We start from the raw sequence: 18,802 nt of genomic DNA, 5'->3' as shown, positions 1-18,802 counted from the left end.
AACAAATTCTCATTATTACAATTATTAACATATTAAAATTTATATGTCATGAGTTGATTGGATAGATTCTTTATTCTATAATAAATTTTTGTTATTAATACTAATAAGAAATTAAAATTTACATGTCTTGATATTGTTGAATAAAAATATTTTAAGTATATAAAGTTAAATATGTAAGTCTTGTCCTTACATGATTTACCTAATTTTATAAGCAGGGTGAGGCTAATGTATTTATTTTTATATACTTAATAATAAATAATTTATTATAAAAATTCATGTATCTTAATTTAATTAAAAATAAACATATTAAGTATAAAAGATTAAATATATAAATTTTCTTCAAATAATTATAATTTCAAAAATAAAAATAAAAAATTTCATGAAAAATGAAAGGAGTTAGGGAATTGGAGAGGGGCAATGACATAAAAATACATAGTCGATACACTACCTACTTGTTGTGGGACTCTGCCTATCTCTTTTGAGAGCTTTCTCTACCTCTCTTTGAGGTAGAAGCATAATTTGTACCATCTGAAAAGTTTAAATTTAATATTCTTATTTTTAATTTATATTTTTAAAATAAAAAATATAAAAATTATAAATTTTTTATTAAATATACTTATCAATCTAATAATTCATATTTAATATAAATTCTCTAAATTTAGGAAATTTTTTATTAAATTTACTGTTCTGTTCAAAATATATTTAAACTGTTCAGAATATATTTAAAAGTTAATTTAAATTTTTTATATTAAATTTAAAGCATTTATATTTAATTTAAACTGTCAAATTCATAAATATATTTATTAAAATTTTTAAAATTTTTATTTTAAAAATATAAATAAAAAAATAAAAAAAATTAAATTTGGACCAATCAAATTAACCCTGAACGATCGAAATTTACCCCTGCATCAAAGAAAGGCGGCCGACTCCCTCGTTGTGATAGGCTTTTTGTGTTTTTTTTTTTTTCATTTCATGTTTGCTTCTGGAGTGAAGGGGTTGAATAAAAAGTGTGCCACTGGGAAGGCCTCTGCATAGCTGGGTTGGGTTCTTCCTCTTCAAGAAAGACGACGGCTGTAAGCAATGGGCCGCTCTCGCGTCGCGTCGCGCCAACCTGACGATGACCCCAACCAAAGGTTTCTCATTCACGCGCTCTATTTCTTTTACTCCCTGTCTCATGCATTTGTAATGCTTTGGTTGCTGTGATATTTTGGGGAATACAATTGCTATTTGTGGTTATCTTGGTCTTGTGAACCCAAGACTATGTAACCAAGACTTGTATTCTTTAGCAAGTTAGCTGTGCTATTCTCCCATTGGATTTTTTGAGACTCTTGAAGGAAGGGGGATGACTTTTGTTGTTAATTGAATGTTCTTTCTAATATGTATTGGGGTTTGAGTTATATTTTGCGGCATGGGCTTCTGAATTTATCTTACTCCTTGAAAGCTACTGCCGCTATCAATTTAAAGAAAATATATTGACATCAATTTAGTCTAAATGATTTAAAATTACATAATTTTATTCTTGATTAAAAAAAGACAGAAGTTCATTTGTTCCACTAGCTACTAAAAAAAGCAGAAGAAATATGTTCAGTGAGAATTTTGATAACTCAACGCTTCTATGAAGTTTTTGTTGCTGTAGGGACCGTGATCATACTTGAAAAACCGTAATCATTTACGCAAGAAAACATTGCTTTTGTTTTTGTTTTCCTTTCGTTTACTAATATTCCTGGGAAGAAAGCATTGTAAAAGATATGGTTATTTATGAAATTTGATAAGCTCTAACTGAAATATTAATGAATAAGTTGAAAGAGAGAGTAATGGGAATCTTTGAATCTTACATGAGTTAGAATGCTAGTATGAGAAATTCTTGGAGTATCATTCCAAAAGTTTGAATTTCACCATTATATTTCTTTCATACATTTTTTCCTGGGAAAAAAGGGTTGAAGTTAAACAGCAGGAAAGCTAGGCCAAACTGGATGGTTATAAAGAATTTGTCTTAGAGAGGACTTGTAAGTTACTGAAATAAGCACTTGAGAGAAATCACACAAGGAAGACTAGGCAATGACTTTTCAAGAAATAGGAAGAATTCTGCGATGTTGCTTTTTTTAATTAGAAAACTATTGAAATTATTGCATTATTGATGTTCAGATTCTTTTCCTCTACAATAACAAATATGGGAAGTGGTTTGGATGAGGGGAGCAAATTTGTTAGGGGTTTGCCTGGCCAAAGCTTCTAGTAAGGAATCATGTCCTTTGGGTGGGATGTTATATCCACCAACTCCTTTAAAGTGTTCGTTGAGTCCTAATTGGGGAAGGTTCTTGTTTAAGTGTCGGATGATTTTTGTCTGTTCGATGGTTTTGTTATTGTCTTGTCTTTGATTATTTTGTTTTCTTTAATTTACTCTATTTTGTTGAAGATTTGGTGTTCTGCATGTTTCGTTAATTTCCCCTTTGCCAGCAAAAAATAAAAAATTAAAAAAAAGAAAGGGAGGCAAGAGAAAATCTGAGAGTTTTCTTGTCCTTTTCCCCTAGTGTTTATTTTTTTTAAACTAAATATCTTAGTTGGAGGAAATATGCTTTTGGACGCATATTATTTCTTCTTTAATGCTTTCTTGTTGCATATTACACTTCATTTTCTTTTTCAAGGGTGATATTTCTTCTTCTTCTCTTACTTGAAACCTCTGTTTGTAGATCCAAGAGGAAAAAGGCAGCTTTGAATGCAGAGAATTTAGAAACTTTAAGTATAGGTGATAATTCTTCAACACATACATGACTCCACATTTTCATAAAAAAATATATTTTATTGGAGTGATGACATACTTTAAATGTGGTAGGCCATGGAATAAGTGAAGGGAAAGTGTCTCTTTACCATTGTAATTATTGTGACAAAGATATTTCCGGGAAGATCCGCATTAAGTGTGCTGTTTGTCAAGATTTTGATCTCTGTGTGGAGTGCTTCTCTGTCGGAGCTGAGGTGACACCTCACAAGAGCAATCATCTGTATAGGGTTATGGTCAGTAACCTCTCTTCATGTTGCATCTTTTTACGATGTTTTATTACTTTCAGGGTTATAAAATGCTCTACAAGACAAAAACATGAGATCCATGCTAGGTGTATTAAATAATTTGGAAGTTGATTTTCATTGATTAATGTTGTAATTTATTAAGATAGTAGATTTGTTGACTTTTGTTGATGTGTATATGATATTTGACCTTTGGTTCTAAATTGAGACCAGGACTTGATGGAAGATGGGCGGACTTACCAGAAAGTTAGAGATCAGTCGCTAGTGTGAAGATGGTAGACCTAGGCTAATTGAATGCTTATAATGGAGTCATCTTGGCCCTCGATGGGTCTTCTCTACATCTAATTGTCGAAAAACCAAATGGTCAGAACTTTTGAGAATGGGAACACTAAAGAAAATTGATGAGAACTCCATAGTAAGCCTGCAAATAGGAAACCAAGGAGAGGAAGAAATAGATGTTATCATATGGCCACTAAAAATCAGACCAAGAAGCAAACTGATGAAGGCACAGAGAATGCCTCTATGTCCTTTGTCAGTAATGATCAGCATGAAAAAATTCTAGAGATGCTAGCCTCTCTTTAATCTCACACTCAAACCATGAAGGTTGCACTTTCAGGGTAATTTCGTGCAATTCTTAAAAATATCTTGGATTAACTTAATACTACTTGGATCATAAATTTTGGTGCATTTGACAAGGTCATATCAATTGGCTTTAACTCGGTTCTTGTGAATGGAGCCTGAGTATTAAAATTGCTGATATATTAACAATTACTTGCATTGTTAGTTGATAAAGGAAGCATTAAAATCTGTTCTATATGTACCAAAGTTGGCTTGCTATTTCCCATCTTTATCAGTTGACAAAAGATTCAAATTGTTCAGCTAACTTCCATTTTGTATTTTATCAAACCTATCATCAATGATGATGGTTGTTGTGCTATAAAACATGATGGTTTCTATTATTTCAAAGATTCTGGCGTGAGTCATCCAAGTTCAAATATTGCCTATTTCATCTTTGTCCAAGGATAATGGCGTTAGATTATGGCATTTGAGAATGGTTGATTGTCATGTTGGTGTTGAGGATAATGATCCTCCCACATGTTGAGTGTTTGAACCATCAGACATTGAGAGAGGAGAAGAGAATGAGTCTGTTATAACTAGAGGGTTAATAATTATGAAGTTTAATCTTTATCAGAATTGGACAACAATCTCATACAGTTTAGGTAAATCCAAATGGTGGAGAATCTCTGATAAATATAAACTGAAACATTCATATGCATTATCTCATGAAGGAGTGTTACAAATATTAAGCATCTTAGTATCTTACAAGTTACAACTACAAACCTAACGATTTAGTGATAGCAAATCATACTAATACCCTATTTAATTGACAACTCAGCATATTAGGATAGGAATCTTAAACTGCAATTATGAAATGTTTACAACTCAGGGTGGAAGTTATTCGACATGTATTAACTCCCTTCCCTACAAAATCTAACTTTGGGCTTGGGCTTGTGTATTTATTGCGCCTTTTGTATACCAATAGAGGGCTTCTATCCTGGTGAATTTTAGTATGAAGTGTGTAAACTTGCAAAACATTGCTAAACTTCTTTTACAAAATCTCAATAGAAACAAAGAAAACCATTCAGTATATTGCATAGTAGCCTTTGGGGTCTATCCCATTTTCCAAATCATACCAATGCAATGTTGTTTTGACACTGGTATTAAATTGTTTCTGAATCATAGCATGTAAATTTGTGAACACAGAAGAGACCTAAGACTTTTCTTTTAGTAGGTATATCCAACAAAGACATTGTGGTCGTCAACAAAGACTTTTCAGGGCTTGTATAAAATTACCTTTATGGGCCCATACTGGTAGGGTTATTTCAATTCAATTTATATACAACAACAACAACAATAACGAGCCTTATTCCGTTAGTTGGGGTCAATTTATATATTAACTATAAAATAATAAAGGTTCCCTACTTTGTCTGATATTCTCATCCCTTTCTTTGCTTTGGTCTCCATGAACTCTGTTCTGCAGGCTCCATGTCATTCTATATGTAAGCCATACTAGGTTGGGTTAATTCAGTTCAATTTATTATAATCTTTCTTACTTCTATTTTTCCCCTTTATGAGGAAACCAGAAAGAAAAAAAAATCTGAATTAAAGTTTAATTTTTTTTTTTCTTTCACCGTATACTAAAATTAAATATGGCTCTCATCATGCTGAAAAATTTGCCAGTTATGCAATGAAATTTGGAACATGAGGGCTTGCTTACTGATGGTTAAGATATGTTTGCATATTAATTCAAACCTTCAAAACAATTTTTCTGACAGGATAATCTATCTTTTCCATTGCTATGTTCAGACTGGAATGTGGATGAAGAGATGCTACTGCTAGAGGCATGTCATTTGACTATATGGAACTCTCTTTTCATTCTTTATTTTTGCTACTTTCCTAGTTTTCAACTCACGCATTTGTTGAATGACATCTGTTGTCCTCATCTGCTTGTCAACAAATTTTGGGTATCCTAAGTAAGTTCTCTCATTTTAGGGTATTGGAATGTATGGATTTGGCAATTGGGCTGAAGTAGCAGGATGTGTTGGAACAAAAAGCAAGTCTGAATGTATTGACCACTATAATGCTTTTTACATGAATTCACCATGCTTTCCCCTCCCTGTAAGACTGCGTGAGAATTCTGTTATTGAAATTTATGCATTTAACCAGCATTTTCATGTTAGAGTAATCGTTCACTTGCATCTAGGATTTGTCTCGTGTTATGGGAAAGAGTCGAGAGGAGCTCCTTGCTATGGTCAAGGAGTGTGGTGATGTTAAGAAAGGTTAGTAACCAGACAATGAAAGTTTTGTTTGGTTATTTTGCATGAGATTTGATTTGTTTGTCTAATTAATTTGCGCCAATATCACATTCTAAGGCATTGCATGGTTGCAGGAGACGTTTCAGAGTACACTTGGAAATACTTATTTTAATTTTTTTGGCAAGTAACTTTTTGGAAAAATTAATCTTTTAGTCCCTCAACTTTTAACTTACTTGTAACTTAGTTCCTCAGCTATAACTCGCTGTAACTCAGTCTCTCAACTATGACTCATTGTGATTCAGTCCCTCAACTTTTGTCTCACTTATAACTCGGTCCTTATTTTTTAATTTTTTTTAAATTTCCTCTCCTCTTGCTCTTTGATATGGGATCTAAATTAGCATAAAAAATAGAGCTAAAAAAAGTTGAGAGATTGGATTAAAAGTGAGTTAAAAGTTGAGGGATTGAATCATAAGTGAGTTACAGTTGAGGCGCTGAGTCGTAGTGAGTTATAGTTGAGGAATTGATTTACAAGTAAGTTAAAAGTTGGAGGATTAAATGATTAGTTTTTTCTAACTTTTTTTTGAGTTGTTCCAGTAGTTAACTCCTTGAACTCTTGTGGAATTTATTGAACAAGACATTTTGGTGAATATTATACCTAAAGAGTTGGTTGTCGATAGAACAAACATATAATTGATCTCATCAGGTGGGACAAGATTTGTTATTATTGTTCTAGTAGTTAACTCTATTGATTTATGCCTTTTAATCACTCATTGTAATTAAGCCATAGTCCTTCATTTAGTAGTTGCCTATTCATAGACATAAGGTCTTGTTTGGTAGATGGGAATGTTTTCTATTCAATGTGGCTATGGGAATGTGATTCCTTAGCCTTCCATGTTTGGTTGTAAGTTAGGAATGGGATTCCTTTCAAATGGCAATGAGGATTCTATGAGCTTTTGTAATCATGGCTCCATCAAATATTAGGGGGAATGATTGAGGATTCTTGGAATGTGGATGAAATGTCTAAAAAATGCTCTTTGATTTTTGGTTAAAGCATATAATGTATTGCATTATATGATCCCACCATTTAATGTGCATATATATATTATTATTATTATCTAATTAAGTAGATGAATAAATTTTGAAAAATCTAAACATGTATAGATTCCAATCAACCCCCCTAAAATGGGACACTTCTTTTATGATATTTCTGTATGCGAATAGCTGAATATGCATATATGGTGGGTAACAATCAATAATGATATGAAATCCCTCAAATGATGCCCTAAAATCCTCCCAATTAGCAGCAGTCCTATGTAGATCATTATTTGACTATTTAGATTAAATGTTATTTTATTAGAATCCTTTGTACTGTCTCTCAAGTCAGATCATAGTTATTAATCATGTCTAAATTACCAATGTGTCCTTCCAAGGTATGTTGTGGCTGCACCTTGGTGAGAACATTAGCTGTTTGCTCGTTAGTAAAGATGTGAACCATGCAAGATAGTCCCCTCTTCAACCTTCAAATCGATGAAGTGACTATCAATTTGAACGTAATCCTCTAAGAATGTGGCATCCATACTTACAAAAGGGCAACGAGGAAGGATCATAATATTTATATGCTTTTTGATTTGGAGAGTGACCTAGAAATACATGCTTGATGGTCAAGGCACGTGTCAAATTTACTTCCTTAGTTGGAGTGAACATGGACAAAACAAGTAATCCCAAGCAATTTGAGTGTTGAGTTGACTTTGGGTTGAGAAATAGGATAGGATTCTTGAAGTTTCTAGAGGAGTGTGGGAAAAGAAAACACATGACTTGGCATTATGTTCGAGATATTGGGCAGTTAGAATGGCCTCACCTCAAAAACTTTTTGGCATATAGGATGTGAACATTAATGCTCTTGCAACTTCTTAGATTTGTCTATTTTTTTTTTCCTTTCCCAGCAACCCCATTTTGTTGAGGTGTGTTGTGCTTTAGTGTATAATGACATTAGACTTGAGAAAATTTCCAAAATGAACAATTCAGTGCCATTATCAATGGACATGGTATTTAATTGATTTTGAGTCATAGTATGGAAATTGATGAACACTAAACGAGACCTATAAGAAATCATTCTGTGTGAGTATGATTAGAGGTGTGAGAAGGACCCTATAAGTTATTGTGAATCATGCCAAATGTTTTAGTTGGTTTATATTTGAATTCTCTATTATGTTTCAGCCAATCATGACCCTTTGTAGGCAGCTGTTTTTTAAAGAAACCAACCAACAAATTTGATATGAATTGATGGACAACCAAATAGGATGGGGAACCTTTTGAAAAAGTTAGCTGTTGAGTTGGGAGAATCAACTGTACTCTATAGAATGTCCCATTGTATTTAATATGTGACTAGGCATCCTGTACTACCTTAAGCTTTAATCATTATCACTATATAGACAACAATAACAAGCCTTATCCCACTAGGTGGGGTCCATTATCACATTATCACTATATATTTAAAATTAATTCAAATGAGAATTGGCTTTATTACTGTTGTTTCTGTGGACTAATGCAAGCACGCATGCTCTTTGATTTATTGGTTACATTTTGCAATGTCAAATTTTGGGAAGTCAATTGTAGTGATTTAAGTAAGTTTTCATGTTATTTGTGCAGAACTTTCTCCAAATGCAGAGCTTACACTGAAAGAAGAGCCTCATTTTTCTGCAGGAATAAAGTATAGTTTACCATTTCAAAGTGATCATTTAAATTGATTAGTTATATCTTTTAGCTAATTCTTCATGTTATATATCAGCTCAGAGGAATCTAAAAAGGAAGAACCAACTAATCAAACATTGTGTGGCTTAACTTCAGGTACTACAATTGTATAGCTTGAAAAAGTCTTCCTTATCAGGTTCTCCTCTCATTTCATTTTAAAATCGTTGGTATTTTTGTGCAACATATACTTGTAGGTGCTGATATGGGTTCTGTCCCTGCCAAGGCTTACTCAAGTTCAAATAAGAAGGCTTCCAATACTAACCAGATTAATAACCGGCTTAAAATGGAAGGTATTTATGCTGAACTATGATGGAAAGATTTTGCCTTTCATTGCACAACAACAACAAGCCTTGTCCCTTTAGGTGGATAATATTTTCCTTTCATTGTAAAACTTTGTTAAATCTCACATGGGTATGAACAATATTTGCCTTCCATTGTAATCTGATTTTATTTCTTTACCTAGATTTGTTGGCTAGAATCATGTGATATGATTGTCTGTATAAGCTGTATATATTGTTGATAGAAAATATGGCAAATATTACTTTAGGAGGAAATAATTTATTAGTTCTTTATTGCTTTTCATTAGTTTATTAGTTTTTGTTGCTTTTCACCTAACTTTTGTAAGTTTCCTTCTTGTGAAGGAAACCAGGCAGCAAGTGGACGTTTCCTTGTTAGGAAGGAAACCTTATACTTATAAATAGCATGACTTGTGTATTTAGAAGGGATGAAACTGAATGAAGTTATTTGATATATTCTGAAAACTCTCTCCCTCCAGTCTGCGTCCAACCCCTCTCAATTCTTCCTCCCTCTTTGTTCTGTCCTTCCTCATCTCTTCCCACACTACCCTGTTCTCGTCCCTCTCCCTACTACTCTCTGTCTTTTTGTTTCATCTCACTTTTCCTTTTCTATTTAAATCAGTGTGAGTGTGAGTGTTTGTGTTTTACATCAACTTGGTATTAGAGTGAGGCTTTGAACGTTCCTAGGCTGTTTCTGCGGCCGGAGATCGGAGAAAACTCACAAGGAAGCTTAGCATACTCTGTTCACGCTGCTAGCACCCAAAGACACATTACCCGACGTCAGATCCGAAAATGGATGCCACCATCGGGCTCGGGAGGAGAAATCTGGTCAGAACCAGAAAAACCACCTCCGCCCGAAGACACGTGCTGGCACGCGCCTGTGGAGTTTCTGCGCGTGGTCTTCACGTGCCTCACGGGCCGTCGCATGCACCGTTCATACAGTTCGCACCAGAACCTAATTTTCAGTATTTTCTGTGTGTTTTCGCGGAATTTCTTCAACTCTGAAGAAGCTGAGGGGCACAAGTGATCGCCTAAAACTTATTTGGGGGTAAAACGTTTTGTTTTAGGCTCCTAAAGCAACGTTGGTAAGGCTGACGACCCTCTCATTTAACTGGCTTATTTGGTTATTAAAGGCAGGTGTTTCATTCATAGCTAGTTTTGAAATCTTTGCTGTGTGGTACTTTGGTTTCTTTGAGCATTGCAATTTTTATTTTTTTTAATCGTGTTTTAATTTAATATTTTGAAAAATATATATATGTATAAAAAAAAGGAAATTTACATTGATCATTATGTTGTTAATTTGTGACTTTTGATAGCAGTGTTTGTATAACTTAGGACACCTACCTCTCACACAATCCGGCCCTATACCCGGGTCTAAAAATTACCCTAGGTTAGTTGAAGTTTCTAACGGTTTTCCTAAAAGGTTTTTGAACCTTCAGAGATTTCTGTGAAGACTTCACTTGAGTTGTTACCTATTTAGCACTAAATGGGTTGAGTATATTCAGGGATTCACTTTTGTGGTCAAGCATCATTTAGGAATAGAAAATATGGTGGCTGACGCCCTGAGCCGTCGGATCAACTTGTTGCCACTATGAGCGTTAGTGTTATTGGTTTTGAAAACTTGAAGGAAGACTATGCTTCATGTGCAGATTTTAAGATAATATACCAAGAAGTTCGCAGTGGTAATCGTCATGAGCATGTTGATTTCATCCTTAAAGACGATCATCTCTTTCGTGGAAGCAAGCTGTGCATCCCATGTACTTCTATGTGAGATTTTCTTATATGGGAGTTACATGCTGGAGGTTTAGCTGGTCATTTCGGGGTTAATAAGACAATGGCATTAGTCGAAGATAGGTTCTACTGGCCTTCACTCAAGTGTGATGTGGCTCGTATAGTGTCTCAATGTTGAAATTGTCAAACTTCTAAAGCTAGGCGACAGAATACCGGTTGGTATACTCCTTTGCCGATTCCCGAGGCACCTTGGAAAGACTTAAATATGGATTTTGTCTTAGGATTCCCTCGCACAGCTAGAGGTCATGACTCTGTATTAGTTATTGTGGACGGGTTTTCAAAGATGGCTCACTTTATTCCTTGTAGCAAAACTACGGATGCTTCACATTTGGCAAAGTTGTTTTTCAAGGAGATTGTGCGTCTGCATGGGTTACTTACCACTATCGTATCTAATAGAGATGTTGAGTTTGTTAGCTACTTTTGGAAGACCCTATGGAAACTTTTTGGTACCTAATTAAAGTTCTCTTCTGCTTTTCACCCCCCAAACTGATGGGCAAACTGAAGTCACTAATCGCAGTTTGGGTAATTTGCTTCAGAGTTTAGTTGGAGACTGGCCGAAGAACTGGGATTTGGTTCTACCCACTGCAGAGTTAGCGTATAATAATTCAGTGAATAGGTTTACAGGCATGAGTCCCTTCTAGATTGTTCAAGGTTTTAATCCTAAATAACCTATTGACCTCCTGCCAATCCCGTTGACACTTCGCATCTCTGAATCTGCTGAATCCTTTGCCAATCGCCTTCATGAATTACATGCTGAAATTGGGTGCAAATTAGCGACAAGTAATGATCAATATAATTTATCTGCTAATACTCATTGCCGATTTCAAAGCTTCAATATAGGTGATTATGTTATGGCTCGCATTCGTCTAGAACGTTACCCTAAACATGCTTTTAAAAAGTTGCATGCTCGAGCTTCGGGACCTTTTTGCATAACAAAGAAATTAGGACCTAATGCTTATCTTTTAGAATTACCTTCTGATATGAGCATAAGTTCAATTTTTAATATGGAGGATCTTATGCCTTATTAGGGAACTTTTGAGCTTCCCCCTTTGCTTTCTGATGATTCTGCAGGTACTCGGCCTTCATAGGTGCCAATTCCATCATTGCCTGTTGTCTTACAATCAGTTGATGAAATTGAGATCATTATGGATGATCAGATGGTTTTTACCTCTGAGGGGCCCCTTCGTCGTTATTTGGTTCGTTGGAGAGGTCGATCTGATGAAGATGCCACCTGGATTTCAGAAGATGAATTCCAACAACTTAATCCTGCCTTACTAGAAGTCTATCAACTCTCTCCCTCTTCGGAGGAGAGTTCTTTGCAGCAGGGGAGAATTGATAGAAAATATGGCAAATATTACTGGAGGAGGAAATAATTTATTATTTCTTTATTGCTTTTCATTAGTTTATTAGTTTTTGTTGCTTTTCACCGAACTTTTGTAAGTTTCCTTCTTGTGAAGGAAATCAGGCAGCAAGTGGACGTTTCCTTGTTAGGAAGGAAACCTCATACTTATAAATAGCATGACTTGTGTATTCAGAAGGGATGAAACTAAATGAAGTTATTTGATATATTTTGAAAACTCTCTTCCTCCAGTCTGCATCCAACCCCTCTCAATTCTTCCTCCCTCTTTGTTCTGTCCTTCCTCATCTCTTCCCCCACTACCTTGTTCTCGTCCCTCTCCCTACCACTCCCTGTTTTTTTGTTTCATCTCACATTTCCTTTTCTATTTAAATCAGTGTGAGTGTGAGTGTGTGTGTTTTACATCAATTGTACTCTGATTGATCAATGAAAACAAGCACTTTTCGACTCACTCACTTTTTTATTTTTCCATTTCTCAATAATACCATAACCATGTTGTTAGACACTCTGTTCATGTCATATACTGTTTTGTTTTAGGTAGAAAACGTAGTTTTTCAATTATCTAGTGCTCATCCCCCCCCCCGGGCCCCAAATTGCCAGAATCAGTTCTTATTCCATGGTATTTATTTGAGTTTACCAGTTGATAAATGAATATGAAACATGTCTTCACTGTACTGTTGATGCTGATAGGCCCTTTTAAACTCTCTCTCTCTCTTGTAGTGGAGTCTCAAGTGGATCGAAGGATTGGAGAGAAAAAACCCAAGTTATATGGGGACGATGGGCCTTCTGTGATAGAGTTGAGTGGATACAATTTTAAGAGAGAAGAATTTGAGATTGAATATGATAATGATGCAGAACAAGTATTGGCTGATATGGAATTCAAGGACACTGATACTGAAGCTGAACGTTCATTGAAACTACAAGTTCTCCATATATACTTAAAAAGGTAATTTGTGACAATGCTTTATGTTGGAATCTCATAATTGTGAGCTTATTCATTTTATAATTAGCTTTGCTTATCACAAAGGATTTTATAATCAGAGTCAATTTATTTATTTCTCATTTTGTTTTTGTTTTATGTGATTGTAATGATCCTTAATTTGGTCTTTTGTTATCTGTATAATTCTGTTTCATACTTTATTTATTTTTTGATCTCATAATTAAGTGTGGATCATCAACAATATTTTCCCCCTAGTTTTAGATCATAGAATTGTCCTGAATTAATCCTTTACACCATCCCAATAGCTTTTGGTTGCACCTGCAGCTGTCTTTTGTAAGGCCTGTAGTAGTGGTTGCACCTCTATTGATGGTTTAAGAGCTTTTTTGGATTGAGGAACATGGAATACATTGTGTATTCTTGCAGGCAATTCCAGCTTGTATGCCACCTTCTCTGTCCTCTCTTCAATCTGATATGGGCCATCTTATCCAGGAAAGTGATGTATAACTTGTAACTTAATAAGGATACGGTAGTTGTTAGTTAGTTAATAGCCATTAAGGGTTGCTGGGTGCTAGAACTCAATATAATGGGATTGTACGGGAATTGAGAGGCTATGCTAATGAGTAATTCGGTGTTCACACTTATTGTCCTTCTCTGTTTCTCTCTCCTTTCTCTCCCCCAGGGACAGTTTCTCTTCACGCTTCTTAGTTGGGGACCTGAACCTGTAAGACTTCAGTTTGAGGTACACATATTCACCAAGATCAAACTCTACCTCTGTTCTTTACATAAAATCTAATTATGGTGAAACCCCTGGGAATCATGTACCCTCTGCTGATACCCCAAGGAATCACGTACCTTCAGCAGATATGGTATTACATATTGTAGGTGGCAGTGCAACCCTAAAAGCCCAATGGGCCCAGAATCATTTAATTTGCTGCAGTAGCCTATTTCTGCTATTAATATTTTTTTTCCAGATTTATTATATCAATTCTGGTGGATATTAGTGTGCTTTTTTCTGATTGTGATCTCTAATTTTTTTATTTGGCTGAAACCCTAGTTTTCTAGTATAGGCTGTATCTATGTACTGTACAGTTCACTGGATAAAGCAGACTTTCATGGCATCTTAATTTTTGTAGTTTGGTATTTCAGTTTTAACCATGTCTCATGTACAAGTCTGGGAAACTTCTGGGCAGGTTAGATGAACGAAAGCGGAGAAAGAATTTTATCCTTGAAAGAAATTTGCTTTATGCTGACCCTTTTGAGAAACCTCTCACACCTGAAGAGCTACAAATGTGTCAGCGCTACAGGGTCTTTGCACGGTTTCACTCAAAAGAAGAGCACAAGGAGTTTCTCAGAAGTATTATTGAAGAGCATCGTATTGTCAAACGAATACAAGATCTCCAGGTTTTGCATTCTGCTCCCAATTTTTTGTGATGTCAACTTTCATTATCTAGCTAGATGTAGATATTTAGTCCTTGGCTCTTGTATGCGAGTGTTATTATGATATATGATTGTAATCTTGGAAATGATGCGATTGGGGGTTGTAAAAGTTAGCTATTAGTTACCAGCCATTAGGAAGGGTGTCAGTAGGAACCCACAAATAGTGCTACCTAACCTACTTGTAAATTCATGATATGACTACAAGGGAAATGTTCAGTTTGCTCTCCTCTAATCCTCTTCTACCTTTTTGATCTCTCCTCTCTTTCTGACTACAATGGAAAGGTTCCATAGAGACAAGAAGGATTTAAATATTCAAGCTCAAACCCAGATTGCTTTTACTTGGTATTTCTAGTATTTTGGATTTAAATAATCTGACTATGCTATTGAATCAATAAATATGATGATATCCAATAACTCTTCCTGGGATCCAGATTTTCTTGTTTAACTTGTAAAATTCATATCTTGAGTTACAGGAATACAATTAACGTGATTTTGGGCTTGTTGTAAAGCTTAATGTGTCTTATATAAGAGACGGACAGGAAACATGATGTAGGAAGGTCTCATTAATACAGTTTAATGAATTAACAAACTTTGTTCTGCCTTCCTAGTAATTCAGTTTTAGATTTGTTTCCTTACCTTGAAAAATTTGTAGCTTATGTTTTAGGAAGCCAAATGACATGATACTAGTTCCTTGTATAAATATATTAGGATTTTATCAAGACGTTCAGCATAGGAAATCCAGCCAGTTATAGAAGGGACGCAGATTTGCATGTTACTAATTCATAATTATGAGTGCAAAAGCTGGGTATAATGCACACTTGAGGGTCTTCAACACATACCCATCAGCTCTAGACACTAATTGTATATGGAGCTAAGCTTTAGATACTTAATTATACAAACCAAAACTTGAGGAAATTAATTTACAACTTTATTTACAATACTGCACAATCATGCATTCAAAATTCTTCTTGCCATCTTCTTTAATTTCTCTATCTCCTTGTCTTTCAAAATGAGATTTTGCAGTCTCAGTAGTAACACAAGCCATTTCCGCAAGCAAAATAATCCCATGCAATAGCTCAAGCAATTTCAAATATGCAAGCATGCTATAACTAACCATGGCATGTATTGTTCTCATTAACGATCCCTGCATTTGAAAAGATATTTCTATACTCAATGCACCATATAAATAGAAGGAAAATAAAACATTTTGCATGCATTATGGCGAGGAAATAACACAACCATGCCAACTACACGAACAAGATTATGTACAAGGGGAAAGGGGCAAGGTAGTACCTTGAGTTCCAAGTTTGCATTCAAAGCAAAATTTCAACATTAAACCTATGATATGTATCCCACAACTACATCAGTTATTGGCTGGAGCACCCTCTGACTAATGGTAGAGAAACAGAGAATATGTAGTGGAGAATAATAAAAAAAAAGAAACTTTGGAATCATCAAATGGGAACAAATATGCATAATCATGATTGAAAAATAGCCACCATGACAAAAGCCAGCACTGAATGAGACAACTTGGACAAGAAGGCTTCGAAATAATGCTCTGTAGGCTCAAGTAACGTTTTGGATCTGGCCAAGAACATCAAGTTGCTGCCAAAAAGAGGAGTTGTGACTCATCCAAGATGTCCACATGCATGCACGCATGGCCAGCACATTGCTATTATAGAGTTTTCAGGTTCCATGTGTGGGCTCCACATGCCGCCACTTGCCACCAACGTTCTAAGTTGTGCTGATTGGACACTGATGAGTCTCCCTAGGCTGGCAGTGAAACTTAAAACTCTATCTACCATCATGTACAGACACGGCCAAGGACAATAGAAGGGCTGCCATGTGAAACAACTACCCAGAAACCCTGGAAAATTTTTCTAGACCCTGAAGGCTTTGATACCATGTGGGAATTTGAGGGAGAAAATATTTTGCTTTTTATACATTGATAGAGCTTAAGAAATAGGAAAGATTTATATATCATTTCCTAGGGCCTCTAGCATAATCTATGGGAAGGGAAATGGTTTAGGAAAGAGAAACTCTAGTGGACTAAAGAATTATCCTCTAGTGGATAAGGGAATATCCGAAGTTTCCTTGGTGTATGAATAGGGGTTAGGTACGACTAGGAGAATGTTCAGCCTTTTGTAATTTTTTGGGTCTTTAAATCCTCCCTTTGCCTGGAGAGAAGTGTGAAGTGTTTTGAAATTGAGTGGTGAGGAGAGCTCTGGCATCTCGAATGCCAAGTTGGGGGTGGTGGAAGACTATCTTTCTTCATCATTTTCTCATTCTTTAGTGTGTCAGTGAGTGGCTTGTGTTCATATAGCTAACTCTACCTAGTGGGATAATGTTTCTTCTTGTTGTATGTGTTGCTATTTTGTGGGTATATTTTTGTTGTTGTTTCATATACTCTGTAATTGTTAGTTGATTGTAATCTCAGTTCCTTATTTTGCTTGCAATCCAATCCTGTTATTCAGCAATAGTATTGTTTAGTCCCATTTGCGGTAATATGTTTATGGGAGAACTCGATAGCAAACACTTTAGGAGCTTTATCCAAGTTCAATATTTAAATGCTTTCGTGGAGCTCATGAAATAAATAACTTTTCTACGGGCTTGTTTCTTTTATTTTTTGGTTTCAGGCGTACTCTCTAGACCATAGTCATAAAATAAGTTCACATTGTTATTCCTACATCTATATCAAACAAAGTTACAAGTTCACATTGTTGAAGTTACAGTTTTAGACTAAACCTGCAATTCCTAATCTTTTTGCCAGCTTTCCTAATTAAAACATGGGAAGTATATGGCTATCCAACAAAAAATCACAAATGTATTATTTGATTGAGGAATCATTCAAATGTTTGCAAAAATTGTACAATTATATATTTTAATTTAACTGTGATAGCAAAGATATAACGAACAAGATGCAAGTCTTTTCTGATGTATTACAAATATGCTTCTAGTGTGAGGACATTATGCCTCTTGCATTGCAGGAAGCCCGAGCTGCTGGATGTTGCCTATCTGCTGATGCATATAGATTTATTGATCTCAAGAGGACAAAGGAAGCTGAACAAAGTGCCTTCAAAGAGACTGCCAAGAATACGCTTGCTGCGACACAAGAATTCTCAGGGTCCCTAGATGATTGGGATGTCTCTGGAATTATGGGGGTTGAGTTATTATCAGAATCTGTAAGATTTCTAGCCTTTATTTTGGGTATAAAATTTAAATACGGTTTTTTAGTGCATACTATCAAGTTTTTTCATAGTGAATTCTCTAGTGTATAATTTTTACAGTTCAGGATTGCGTGATTAGGTTTTCCCAAAAATATCCTACATTTGATGTTTTTCTTGAATAATTTGATAACAAACGCCAAAGAAATTTTGTTGAAACCTTGCTCTTAATTTAATAGCTTCACATCTTCGTTTGCCCAAATTGGTTATTTCCATAGGCGCATCTAGTTGGGGAGGAGGGATTTCTTTTTCTGGCAGTCAGACCGAGAGAGAGTGCTCCATCGGACTAGATAAACTTCTTGTCCATTTTGTCTTTAGCATCACTGATTGATAATTGATGAAATTTGGTGTAGCCTACGTTTTCCAGAATCCAATCCAACTCTTGATATTATGCTAGTGAGATATGTGCTCTTTTGCAAGCTGTTCTGAGTACTTGAGCTTCTTTTTTGATCCCCAAAAAGAAAAGTACTCGAGCTTTTACATTTGAACGATGTTGTAGAAAAATGTATAAGTATTTCAGTTTCAGGCACATTTCTCAGTGGATTAGATTATTGTATTTTTTTTTTCCCCCACGGATGTCTCTTTATCTTATTGTTTTCTTGACTGCAATGAACATGCAGGAGAAAGAACTTTGTAATGAGATCAGAATTCTACCGTCACACTATCTCAACATGTTGCAGATCATGACACTAGAAATTTCTAAGGGCAGTATGACTAAGAAATCTGATGCATATATCTTGTTCAATGTAGAACCGAGCAAGGTTGATAGAGTTTATGATATGCTTGTGAAAAAGGGGATTGCTCCAACTTGATGTAATGTTGTATTGATGGTGAGGCAAATATATAACAGCTTGTTCAGGTTAGTTTGTCTATTTTCCCTCTTCTTACACCCACCCCTATGTGGCAGAATTGAAAACCCCTCCCTCTCTTCAATGGAGGAAGGGTTTGATTCATGCCATTCTGGCACAGCCATTGGCAGGTTAATTTGGCGATGAATTAGATTTTGAATTAGGATATTTTAGTTCTATAGTATGATTATATAACCATGGAAACATATGTGAAGTTTTGATACACTTTGTTCATCCATATTTCCCATTGACAAAAGAAACATACAAATTCCAAAAACATTCACCACCATCATGTTCAACCTTACCCCCTACAAGTGGCAGCAC

At 35.3% G+C, this 18,802-nt stretch overlaps 1 protein-coding gene across 2 annotated transcripts; it reads left to right on the top strand.

Annotated features, from left to right (window-relative positions):
• Positions 1-973: 973 nt before the first annotated feature.
• Positions 974-18,502, top strand: LOC129318124 (transcriptional adapter ADA2a-like). Of its 2 annotated transcripts, XM_054962710.1 has the most exons (13): positions 974-1,133; positions 2,688-2,743; positions 2,831-3,009; positions 5,355-5,420; positions 5,572-5,697; positions 5,783-5,858; positions 8,484-8,544; positions 8,623-8,681; positions 8,780-8,875; positions 12,750-12,975; positions 14,160-14,370; positions 17,394-17,588; positions 18,251-18,502. In XM_054962710.1, the coding sequence occupies exons 1-13, from the start codon at positions 1,081-1,083 to the stop codon at positions 18,440-18,442; spliced, it is 1,596 nt and encodes a 531-aa protein (XP_054818685.1). In that variant the 5' UTR covers positions 974-1,080; the 3' UTR covers positions 18,443-18,502. The 2 variants fall into 2 exon arrangements, with proteins under 2 accessions (XP_054818685.1, XP_054818686.1); XM_054962711.1 differs by lacking the exon at positions 5,355-5,420.
• The last annotated feature ends 300 nt before the right edge of the window (positions 18,503-18,802 follow it).

Source organism: Prosopis cineraria, unplaced genomic scaffold (genome assembly GCF_029017545.1).
Source record: "Prosopis cineraria cultivar Desert tree isolate PC_DT_omini unplaced genomic scaffold, ASM2901754v1 PC8, whole genome shotgun sequence".
NCBI lineage: Eukaryota > Viridiplantae > Streptophyta > Magnoliopsida > Fabales > Fabaceae > Prosopis > Prosopis cineraria.
Note: the sequence above shows the minus strand (reverse complement) of the source record. Positions and strands in the feature narration are given on the sequence as shown.

What these genes read in the sequence shown, in the direction of transcription:
- LOC129318124 (XM_054962710.1), top strand. Translation starts at nt 1,081, where the DNA reads ATGGGCCGCTCTCGCGTCGCGTCGCGCCAACCTGACGATGACCCCAAC. An exon ending in TTTAGAAACTTTAAGTATAG is followed by an intron (nt 2,744 to 2,830) that starts GTGATAATTCTT and finishes TAAATGTGGTAG; the next exon opens with GCCATGGAATAAGTGAAGGG. An exon ending in CATTTTTCTGCAGGAATAAA is followed by an intron (nt 8,545 to 8,622) that starts GTATAGTTTACC and finishes GTTATATATCAG; the next exon opens with CTCAGAGGAATCTAAAAAGG.